Source organism: Alosa pseudoharengus, unplaced genomic scaffold (genome assembly GCF_046254945.1).
Source record: "Alosa pseudoharengus isolate Yale_2024_CS ecotype anadromous, Long Island Sound unplaced genomic scaffold, YU_APseudo_1.1 YU_APseudo_1.1_scf_14, whole genome shotgun sequence".
Classification (NCBI taxonomy): domain Eukaryota; kingdom Metazoa; phylum Chordata; class Actinopteri; order Clupeiformes; family Clupeidae; genus Alosa; species Alosa pseudoharengus.
In genome coordinates this window covers 7,423,125-7,434,451 of record NW_027468609.1, presented here as the reverse complement: position 1 = coordinate 7,434,451, position 11,327 = coordinate 7,423,125, and the positions used below count along the sequence as shown (strand labels likewise).

Sequence of the window (11,327 nt, the reverse complement as noted above, 5' to 3'; positions counted from 1 at the left end):
CATGAGTCTGCTAACCTTTTTGTATAGGGATTAGAGAAACCCTCTTTCAGAAAAAAGGATTTACTGCAAATGTATTTATACAAGCAATATCTTGATATTTATTTATATAAGCAATATCTTGAAATGGCAGTTGCAAATGCATGAAAGCCCCAATTGGTCACCCACATCACACTTGGAGAAAACTGGTTGAACAGTCTTCCAGAGAGCTGTGAACGATGGAATGTTTTAACATACTGCCACGGACACCACCTATTTGTGAATTTCCCCAACTTGTACATTGTAGCTAATGGTGGCCATTGCCTTGGGCCATTTTGTGGGCCCATATTCAGTATACATGTGTATTTATAATAAGCCTTGTGAAAACTGAGATGATGGCTAAAGGCAAAACCAGTCTAGTTTTTAATTGCAAAATTGCAACAGTTACTTGTGCACACATACAAGTGGTTGACTGGCTTTGCAGAGAAGAGGTTTGGTTTTTGCCTAGGGAATTGGACAAAGACCATGAGGTTTTGACTTTTTAAGACAGAAGTTTAGTTCATTTTGTTAGTACTCCTGTTCTGCTCGGTTTTCCAGGATTATCCACACTTATAAGGAAACCATATTTTTTGTCATCCTCAAAGCTTGAATGGTTTGTATAAGAATTTGTTTCAGCATGTTATTTGAGTTAACAAGGCAGGGTCTATTCAAAGGCCTCCATATTGTCCACACCCCCCATCTGTATGGTGGGAAGATTTTGGTCAGGGCAGGTGGAGGGGAGGTCAAGGATTTCAGCTATGTTTTTTCAGATAAGGGTCATTGTTCAATTGTAGCCTATTGTTAAATTAATAAAAAAAATAATGTGGACATTTTTAGACTGAACGATCTTTATTCGTTTAAATAATAATGTTTAGCAGTACATTACTCATGCATGGGACAGTAAACTGGACAGTGCCTCTCCCCAACACGTATCTTATTGGATGTCTGATCTTCTGCATGCGTTACTTTTTTCATACCGATTCTGCATGCTGAATGATTGAAAAGCATAACCGCGCCTGTGTGTTGTGATTGGCTGCAGGTTCTTCAGCGTGACATTCTCATTCGTCAATCCCGCTACCCGGTGTCCGGGTAAGATGGCGGCCGAAGAACAGTGCTCGGCACCGCCTCGATGGCGGCCAATATCGTTAACTCATGTTGAGTATCCTGCTGGTAAGTCAATTTCATGTATTTCACTGGTATTTGGATCCAGTTACATCGTTGTGCAATGCATTGTTTTCTGTAACCACGACGCGCTTCGCTTTTCGGTTGAATGGACCCGACCACTGCTAGTTGCCAAATAGTGAGAAATAGGGAACAGTGCATGCATCGGTCCACAGGGAATGGGCTTGTTCGGGATATCATCCCCACGTCTACTTTAAGAGGATTGCAGCACAAATACAGGTCGAACATGTCAGTGTATACTAAGTCGTGATCGACCATGTTTACCATTAATCAGCTTAATTCGTTGTTTGTCAACAGTCATGGTGCTCTCATTGTTTCTACATCTCCCATTTAACACTACGCAGAGCGCTGAAGGTATTGTGGATGTTACATCTAGGTGATGGCATTTTCAATCATTTGATTCTAAAGTGCAAATAAGTCTTAATTCTCTCCCTGAGTGGTTGCTTATTTATTTAAAGAAATAATTTGACTATTGGCTCCAAAAAGAAACCCCAAAGATGCATGGTTTAAATGCACAACTCCTGGATTGAGTTTGTCTCACTGGTGTTGAGCAGATCAGATACATTCATGTTAAATGTTTTACAAGTGTGTGTGTGTACACAAGCTAATGTCCGTCCAGTGAAATAGCATTTAAGTTTCGTACAACTTACTGCTTTTCAAAACATACTGATCTTTGCCCTCGCTGTGTTACGCGTAGACGTATCGATTCATCATTCGTACGCTTTAACATAGCGAATGTAACGTCAGCTGCCAATTTCTGTGCTTAGCACATGCGCAATGTGTTACAATAGTACGGGAAACCACTGTGAAGTGATAGCTGCTAACCAGCTAACGAACCAAAAATGCAAAATTTTCGACATGTTAAAGCTTCTATCTCCATCTCGGTGTTCTTATTCTTATCTCTTCTGAATATGTCTTCTAAAATGGCACGATACCAGTAGGACATGCATGTTTAGACATACAATGCTTATTACAAACTATGAGAAATGTTGATCACAATAACGTATAATATCACAAAAACATTCACAGGTTAAAGTTGCCTCATTGGTAAATCCATTACATTAATCCTAGTCTTGGCCGCGCATCTTGATTAAAGTCAGTGCCTAGTCTGGGAAGTTTTTGGTGGCTACTGGGCTGGCTAACAACTGGCAGAGCAAGCAGGTTGTAGATACCGCGTTGCAGTCAGTGGAACTCCTCTCTGCAACTGTAGTGTTCAGACATTGGTTTCAGAATCAGCACCATTGTATGAAAGTTAATGCATAAAAGACATGTAGTCAGGTTAACACGCACGACAACAGGTTAACACGCACGACAAGGCTTGCGAGGTAGCACGAGGAGGGATCGATTATTTGTCCCTTGCTCATTTTTGTAAAGGTGTCAACAAAACCTGCCAGTTTCATACCTGTAAGCTTGAGTTTAGCCTTGTCTTCCTGGATCAACAGTGGGTTTGCTGCTAATGACATTTGCTAACTTTTAGCCATGGCTAATCCACCACATCCTAAATATACTTTGTTAGATTAACATCTGGTGACAGGGTATGCCGCTGGAGATAACTGCCTAATGTTTCTAACAACATACTGTCCTAAAACAACTAGTGGAACATTAGGCCCACCTGCCAGCTCTCTTGTTTTACAGGTGATCTGACAGGACAGGTGTTGGCGTACATTAGCCTGCTCCCCATTGCTATCCTGGTGGGCTTTGTGACACTCATAGTCTTCAAGCGAGAACTACATACAGTAAGTTATTTTGGCTCTGTTGGTTTGTAAACTACACATATATTGTGACCTATAAAGTCTAATTTCAGCCCTTGACTGAATGTTTGTGCTTTCAATAATACATGTCCAATGTCTCTATAGATCTCCTTCTTTGGGGGATTGATACTAAATGAGGGGCTTAACTGGCTACTGAAACACATTCTGCAGGAGCCACGCCCTTGTGGGGGTGAGATGCTTTGCCCGCTCGCCTACAGATGGAATCAGTTCATATGTATTCAAGTTACACTACCGGTCAAAAGTTTGGGGTCACTTAAAAATTTCCATTCCACTCCATTATAGACAGAATACCAGCTGAGATCAGTTGCAATGTTTTTTAAATCAGCACATGTAAGCACATAATGTAATCTGAAAACTGCTGCCCTGATTAAAAAAACAATGCAACTGATCTCAGCTGGTGTTCTGTCTATAATGGAGAACAATGGAAATTTCTAAGGGACCCCAAACTATTGACTAGTAATGTACATATCTTGGTGAAAATGTGTCAATGAATACATTGAAAAGGTGTTTTTTTTTCTGTCTCTATTCTCCTCCTCAGGTGCCCATGCAACCCTAAACACAGAGTATGGCATGCCATCCAGTCATGCGCAGTTCATCTGGTTTTTTGTTGTTTACTTTTTTCTTTTTCTTTATTTAAGGTGAGTACAAGTTCTTTTGGCAAAAGCTTACTTGTTTGTTACTGTTCTGACTGGACAGGGTGGGCCCACATACGGATGGACAGACAGACAGACAGACTTCCACACATCCTGAATTCTTTGTGGCATTCAGCAAACCATTTGACAAATACCTTAGAGAATGTTGATGTGACAGTATTGTGCTTATGTAGCCATTGCTAATCCACCACATCCTAAATGTACTTTGTTAGATTAACAACTGGTGACTGGGGATGTCACTGGAGAACACTAAACATAGCGCCATTGTTTTATGAACTCATGAATCAAGAGTTACGGCTCCCACACACACAGCTGCGTGCATCGCGTTGCTGGAGACGCATCCCATTCACTTTACATGGACTCACGTGATCCGTTGCCGAACTGAATTGTGGGTCCGTTGCGTCGCGTTTCTCCCGCCGCTCGCGTTGAGGAGTTCAGCTGTTGCTGCACCGACAGACGGCACCGGCCAATCAAGCCAATCTACGGACGGCACCAACCAATCACATTACGGTTTTACTTCCCGACAGTAGCTATGCAAATGACTTGAACACCCACTGGCATGCATTGACGGAACGCAGCTGTGTGTGGGAGCCGTTAGCACAGTGACATTAAGCTTTATCCTGCTCAGAATATAGTAATTACAATATCTGTAGACTGTGGTCTTAAAGCAGCATTGGGGGGGGGGGGGGGGTTGTTAAGTTGAATCAGAAATAATGTAGCAGCCAAAACAGTATCAATAGATAAAAGTTAAAAAAAAAAAATTTTTTTTAAATGATGGATCACTTTCTTTTTTGATGTGGCCTAACTTTCTTTGGATTTAATGAATTATTTGGAAAAACTGAAACTTTTACTTTTTAATTCATTTTTAGAATGCATCAAACCAACAATGCTAGATGTGTGGAGTTGCTATGGAGACACGTCTTGTCTATCATCTTACTGAGCATAGCCTTGGCTGTGTGTTACAGCAGGTAAGAAAGAGTGTGTCAGCTGTATATGTCTATGGTTTTTTGTCACTTGGGGTTGTGTTGAAATTATGTATTGTGTGTGTGTGTGTGCAATGTGTTTAGGGTCTACTTGTTGTACCATTCCGGAAGGCAAGTGGTTTACGGGGGCGTCGCAGGGAGTGTGATGGCCGTGGTCTGGTTTTTCATCACCCAGGAGCTGCTGACTCCCCTCTTCCCCAGGATTGCTGCTTGGTAACCATCACATTCCACTTAAAATATACATCAGCTGTAGATGCAGATTTGGCCACAAAACAAAGTGATACTACTTACCTGATTTTGCCAAAAATAACCTCCACCACTTCCATGGACACTTACTTATGTAGTTGTGAGTGTAATTCCTAGTGCCACACTTAATAGAAGATAGCCCCCCACCACCCCATTAAAATCCATCACCATTTTGTAGATTTTCAGGGTGATGGATAGACTGGTGACAGTCCTGACCCACATGTTGTAAAACAACAACAAACTAAGACACGGACAGGACGTAGCTAAGTTGACTGATTGACTACCTTCGTAGCTCTCTTCCATTTCCAACGAGTGATGTTGTAGCGCACATCAGAAAAATGGCAGAACATCAGACCTCTAAAACATCACATTTAGATGACATATGGAAGTGGGCCAAATCAGAATGGAAAAAGTCAGATTTCATGTCACTTGCCCTGTTCACACTGTTTGGACAACATCAGGTATGCGTCACATCAAGTGAATAAATCGGATTTGGCCTGGTAATGTGAACCTAGCATTAGAGTGGTGTGCATGACATGTGACCGCACACTCATGTCTGTGTCCATATGCTTTACTGGGAATTTACACGGCAAGCAAGACAAGCAAATGTGCGCTTCGCATACGCTATAAAAGTAGAAGTGCAGCTTAAAATCCGCTTTCTTTGGGGGAGCTGTGGCGCAAGCGGCAGCACTGTACCACACTTGGGTCTCGGTGCTCATGGGGAGCTAAGCGGCAGCACCGTACCACACTTGGGTCTCGGTGCCCATGGGGAGCTAAGCGGCAGCACCGTACCACACTTGGGTCTCGGTGCCCATGCGGCCCGGCAACCTGCGGTCATGTCTCGATCCCACCCTATCTCTCTCCCACTCGCTTCCTGTCGCTCTCTACTGTCCTATCAATATAAAGGCCGTTGTAAAATGATACACTGATTCTAATGGAATTCTGGTCGACTGAAAAATACTTTTAAAACTCTGGTGTAAATTCCCAGTTAATAGGAGGAGTTAGCCCGTTTTATAGTTTCCAGATTAACGGCTTTGTTGAACTGAGGTTAATAGACTCATTCAACTTTCATGCAGCACTGGGCAGATCTGGCTGAACATGATGCATGCTGGATGTGACTGAAGGCTGTCACTACAGTTGAGTACTGACTGCCATACCAATAAGCCTGGATCTTTGCTGTTGGTCAAGCTGTATGTTTAGAACCTGGATACCTGGGTTGTTGAAAACAAAGAAGATGGATGCTGATGCTGGCCAACAGCGGTCTTTAAATCGTGACTCGGGTTAAGCTTTTTTTTAAGTTGGCAAAAGTTTGATCAACTAGCTCCGCTGGTAGGAATACGCATGGGACTCATGGATTGTAGCGCTATCCTATTGCATGCAGAGGGAATTTGAAAGACAACCGTTTATCCCACCCCTTGGATTGAGCACTACCAATGGTGAGTTCCCAGACCCTACATCTTGATGTGGATCTGGCTCGTCAGGCTACATATTAGGCTTGTTCGTCTTCATGCAAATCTGTGCAGATCTGACTTGATGTGATGCATGCTGGGTTGAACACAATGGAGCTCTCCATTGTGTTCAACCCAGCATGCATCACATCAGGTCAGATCTGCACAGATCTGCATGAAGACGAACACGCCTATTGATACCTTGACTGGGTTAAGCGTCTTCCTGTTCCTAATCCTCTGCTACCTTCACAAAGAAATTTAGAAAAACTTAAATCTGGTCGACAGTCGGAAAGTAGCGATATTGTTGAAATTTCAGCGAAAGTTGGTGAACGTGATTGCGACATCTTGTGAAATAGGCTAATTAAGGGAACTCATTGCATCATCAATATTCAATACCCCTTAAAGAAAAAAGCATTGTACAATAAAACAGTGAATCGTACTAATTGTTTTCTGTTCTGTTGAATGGTCTAACTCCACAATTTAGTACCACTTTTTTCATATGTTTTCAGGAATATTTTTCAAACCTGTACAAGGTCAAACAAGTCTTGGTTTCATTTTGATTTACATGGTCTTTGATGTGTTTGTATGCATTTTACATATGCAGATTTACAGATAGTTTCAGCCTTCTACAAGTCTACTCTGTGCTTGTAGGAACTTCTTCCCCTAGCCTGATTAGCACGCAGACCTTCTCAATTGTAATTGAGAGTGGGTCAGGAAAAGGTTAATTGACTTACGACTTCCAGCCGGGGGCGTAACTAACAGTGAAATTAAACTTAAATGTGTGTTTGTGTTTGGCGCTAATCTTACACTTATGATCTTCTCATAGGCCCATCTCAGAATTTTTCCTGGTGAGGGACACCAGTCTTATTCCGAATATTCTGTGGTTCGAGTACACAGTCACCCGCTCTGAAGCCAGGTGAGAATAGACGCGCAAATTAATGTATTTTTTTTTTATTATTATTTACATACACATACAGTGCATACATAAAGTATTCACAGCGCTTCACTTTTTCCACGTTTTGTTATGTTACAGCCTTATTCCAATATGGATTAAAATAGAATAGAATCTTCTTTTTTTTCCCCCTCATAATTCTACACAAAACCCCATAATGACAACTTAAAAAACGTTTGTTTGAGATTTGTGCAAATTTATTAAAAATAAAAAACAAATAAATCACTTGTACATAAGAATTCACAGCTTTTGTGATCAAGGTCAAAATTGAGCTCAGGTGCATTCTGTTTCCATTGATCATCCTTGGGATGTTTCTACAGCTTAATTGGAGTCCACCTGTGGTAAATTCAGTTGATTAGACATGATTTGGAAAGGCACACACCTGAATTGTCTGTAGACCTTTAACTGCTTTAACGGTTCCAATGAGCACAGTGGCCTCAATCATCTGTAAATGGAATAAGTTTGGAACCACCAAGGGGTTTTACAAAGCTATTTAAGCTAGTTAGGGAGGTGACCAATAACCCGATGGTCCCTCTGACAGAGCTCCAGGGTTCCTCTGTGGAGAGAGGAGAACCTTCCAGAAGGACCACCATCGCTGCAGCACTCCACTAGAGGTGTGAATTGTCACTGATCTCCCGATTCGATTACGATTATCATGTCAGCGATTCGACTCAGTTTTATTCATCAAATACATTTTTCTATTAATGCCATATAGGATATTTGACTTGATGGAATGCAGTAAGATACTGTATAGCAACCACCTTCAGCCATGTTGCTCTGGCACGTACATGCAAATCGTGACTAATGATGTCAGGTAAATGAGACCCGGAGATAATGAGGCTACTGAGAGTGTTGCTTTTCATTTGAATGTTTATGCCGCGGTTCATTGCGTTATAATCGATTACGGTTGGCCACTACATTGATGCAGCGTTGTCCATGTCTGCATCGCGATGCATTGATTATTTCATTTGATTAATTTCAACACATCTACATTCCACCAATCAGGCCTGTATGGTAGAGTGGCCAGGCAGAAGCCACTCCTTGGTAAAAGGCACATGGCAGCCCATCTGGAGTTTGCCAAAAGGCACCTGAAAGACTCTCAGACCATGAGAAACCAAATGTTCTGGTCTGATGAGACAAGACACTCTGGTGTGAATGCCAAGCGTTATGTTTGGAGGACACCAGGCACCGCTCATCACCTGATGAGACAAGACTCTTTGGTGTGAATGCCAAGCGTTATGTTTGGAGGACACCAGGCACCGCTCATCACCTGGCCATTACCATCCCTACAGTGAAGCATGGGGGTGGCAGCATCATGCTGTGGGGATGTTTTTTCAGCTGCAGGAACTCGGAGACTAGTCAGGATTGAGGGAAAGATGAATGCAGCAATGTACAGAGGCATCCTGGAAGAAAACCTGCTCCAGAGCACTCTTGACCTCAGACTGGGGCGACAGTTCATCTTTCAACAGGACAACGACCCTAAGCACACAGCCAAGATATTGAAGGAGTGGCTTCAGGACAACTCTGTGAATGTCCTTGAGTGGCTCAGCCAGAGCCCAGACTTGAATCCCATTGAACATCTCTGGAGGGATCTGAAAATAGCTGTGCAACGATGCTCCTCATCCAACCTGATGGAGCTCGAGAGGCTCTGTAAAGAGGAATGGGCGAAACTGGCCAAAGAAGGGTGTGCCAAGCTTGTGGCTTCATATTCCAAAAGACTTGAAGCTGTAAATGCTGCCAAAGATGCCACAACAAAGTATTGAGCAAAGGCTGTGATTACTTATGTACATATTTTATTTTCGTTCTATATTTCTAATAAATTGACAAAGAAACATTTTATTATGGGGTATTGTGTGTAGAATTTTGAGCGGAAAATTAATAGAATCCATTTTGGACAAGGGCTGTAACATAACAAAATGTGGAAAAAGTGAAGCGCTGTGAATACTTTCCGTATGCACTGTTATTACATTTCATGTAGTCGTCAGATATAATGCAGCCTATTTCAGGAGTTATTCAATGCTCATGTATGTGTGGTTTTGCAATTATGTTTTATCATTCTCTTTACAGAAACAGACAACGAAAACTTGGGACTAAAGTTCAGTGATTTGCTGCATTCCGTTTGATGAATTAAGGAGAACACACACACACACACACACACACACACACACACACACTAAGCAAACACAACAAGTACACAAACAAAACCACACTGGAGTATATTATTCAGGACGGTTCTCTTTGAGACACAGAAGGGGGCCAGGTGGTCTCAGGTGGACCAAAGACATTGCCGGGACCTGTTGTCTGTTCTGAGTGCTGTCGTCATGCCAGCAGGCAGTGTCTTGCCCCATCCCTGTCCTTCCCTACCCCTCCTGATGCATGCCAACAGTGCAAGACGCAAAAACTATTTAATGAGAAATTGATTTAATATATATTTTAACCATTAGTGCAGTTGTGTCAGAACCACACTAGTAAGTATGTAAGGGTTGAGGGCTATGTATTTTGTTTGTTTGGGAGGGTGTGTGTTTGGAATGGACAGGTGTTATAACAGCATGACTTTTTTTTTTTTAAGAGAACTGTGTACAGGGTGGGGGGTATTTCTTTTGTGGGTAAGGCTTCTTGTGGGGTTGAAGATTTTGAAAAGATAGTTTGGTTTTCTTTCTTATTGTATAGAAGGTTTAGTAACATAATAATGTAACATGAACAGAAATTACAAGTATGATAGTGAAAAAAGTTGAATGAATTAACAACGACAACAACAAAGGTTTACAGAGATATGCCTCTGTCTTTTAATATCCTCCTGTGTCATGGACAAGCAGGCTTTGCTTAGCTGTCCTGAACGTATGATAGGTTGACTCATCACCATAAGTACACTGACAGATCTGCTGTTGGGGATGGAATAGTCTATCCTCAAAGCAGTCCTTAAGAATCTAGGTCTATTGTTTTCACTGGCAAGACCTAGGACGTGGATACTCTCCCATACACTGCCTGTCTTCTTGTGTGAGGAGATTCACTTTTTCCCTTTTGATTTTATTTTTTGTCTATCTTACTTTCCCCTAGGGCTTCTAACAGTTTAATATTCTGACATTCCATATTGCTGGTAACACACAAATGCATCAGGAATACACAGTTGGATTATGTTTAACGGCATTTTATTTCTTCTTTTTTTTTTAGAAAATACAGATGGGAATCATTTTTTTTTTGATGTTTTAGCTTTTTATTTAAAGTATATTGCTTGAGGTCAACCAATAAGTTAAGTGCACCAGTGTTACTGGTAACAAGACGTAAACATCAGTTGAAAATAACAATGAGGAAAAGTAAGAAAAACTAATGAAAATATACCCAAACCTCAGGTGAACCGCAGCATGTGTTTTTGCTGTGAAGCCTATGTAACCCAGAGATGGAGTCTGGGAAACAGGCTGTGTAAAGGGAGTTTGGCAGTGTGTAGTTCTTAAGACTATTCATTTCTCTGTGTCATTCATATCAAGCTAAATAAAAGCAAAACATGAACAGAATGGAGAAATGTGTTTGTTTGGAGAGTTCAATCATAGTTTGGAGTCATGGATCCATGAGAACCTGTTCTTTGGCTATAAGTGTTGATAATCATGAACATTCTTATAAGCATTTAGGACAAATCTCGCTGCTTTAAGGTGTCAAACAGCAATTCAGTTAATGTCACCACTTACAAATGTAGAGATGACGCATAAGCTAAACCCTAAAATGCTCTCTGTGGTAATGCTTTGAGAATTCTCTTCCTCCATCTAATTTCCATCACACAACATCTAAGGATCTTGTGATGTTCATTCTGCTTGCCAGTCATGATGTCAGACCATGACATCACAAATAGAACATCACACACACACCTTTTGATCAGGGTTTTGTGTGAACATTTTAATCACAGGGGACCACATATTATTTATAGGGCATACTTTTTTGTTGTTGCAATGATTAGCCTAGTAATGTTTTTTTTTTTTTTTCAAAATGACAAGCCAAACCACATAGACTCTAGGCCTAATCAGTTGGCAAATATTGTAAGCCATGAAAGAGTAGGAAATAAATGTATCCTTAGATATCACAGA

General features: G+C 41.4%; 1 protein-coding gene across 1 annotated transcript; it reads left to right on the top strand.

The window, feature by feature from the left end:
• Positions 1–1,098: 1,098 nt before the first annotated feature.
• Positions 1,099–10,763, top strand: dolpp1 (dolichyldiphosphatase 1). The gene is made up of 8 exons (XM_076283666.1): positions 1,099–1,185; positions 2,833–2,933; positions 3,054–3,138; positions 3,508–3,607; positions 4,492–4,590; positions 4,690–4,818; positions 7,126–7,215; positions 9,319–10,763. Exons 1-8 carry the CDS (start codon positions 1,110–1,112, stop codon positions 9,353–9,355), a joined length of 717 nt encoding a protein of 238 aa, XP_076139781.1. The 5' UTR covers positions 1,099–1,109; the 3' UTR covers positions 9,356–10,763.
• Positions 10,764–11,327: the final 564 nt, after the last annotated feature.

Bases quoted from the DNA above. Each gene is read 5' to 3' on its own strand.
- dolpp1 (XM_076283666.1), top strand. From the start codon at position 1,110: ATGGCGGCCGAAGAACAGTGCTCGGCACCGCCTCGATGGCGGCCAATA. The intron at 2,934-3,053 runs GTAAGTTATTTT...ATGTCTCTATAG, and splicing joins TCAAGCGAGAACTACATACA to ATCTCCTTCTTTGGGGGATT. The intron at 4,819-7,125 runs GTAACCATCACA...ATCTTCTCATAG, and splicing joins TTCCCCAGGATTGCTGCTTG to GCCCATCTCAGAATTTTTCC.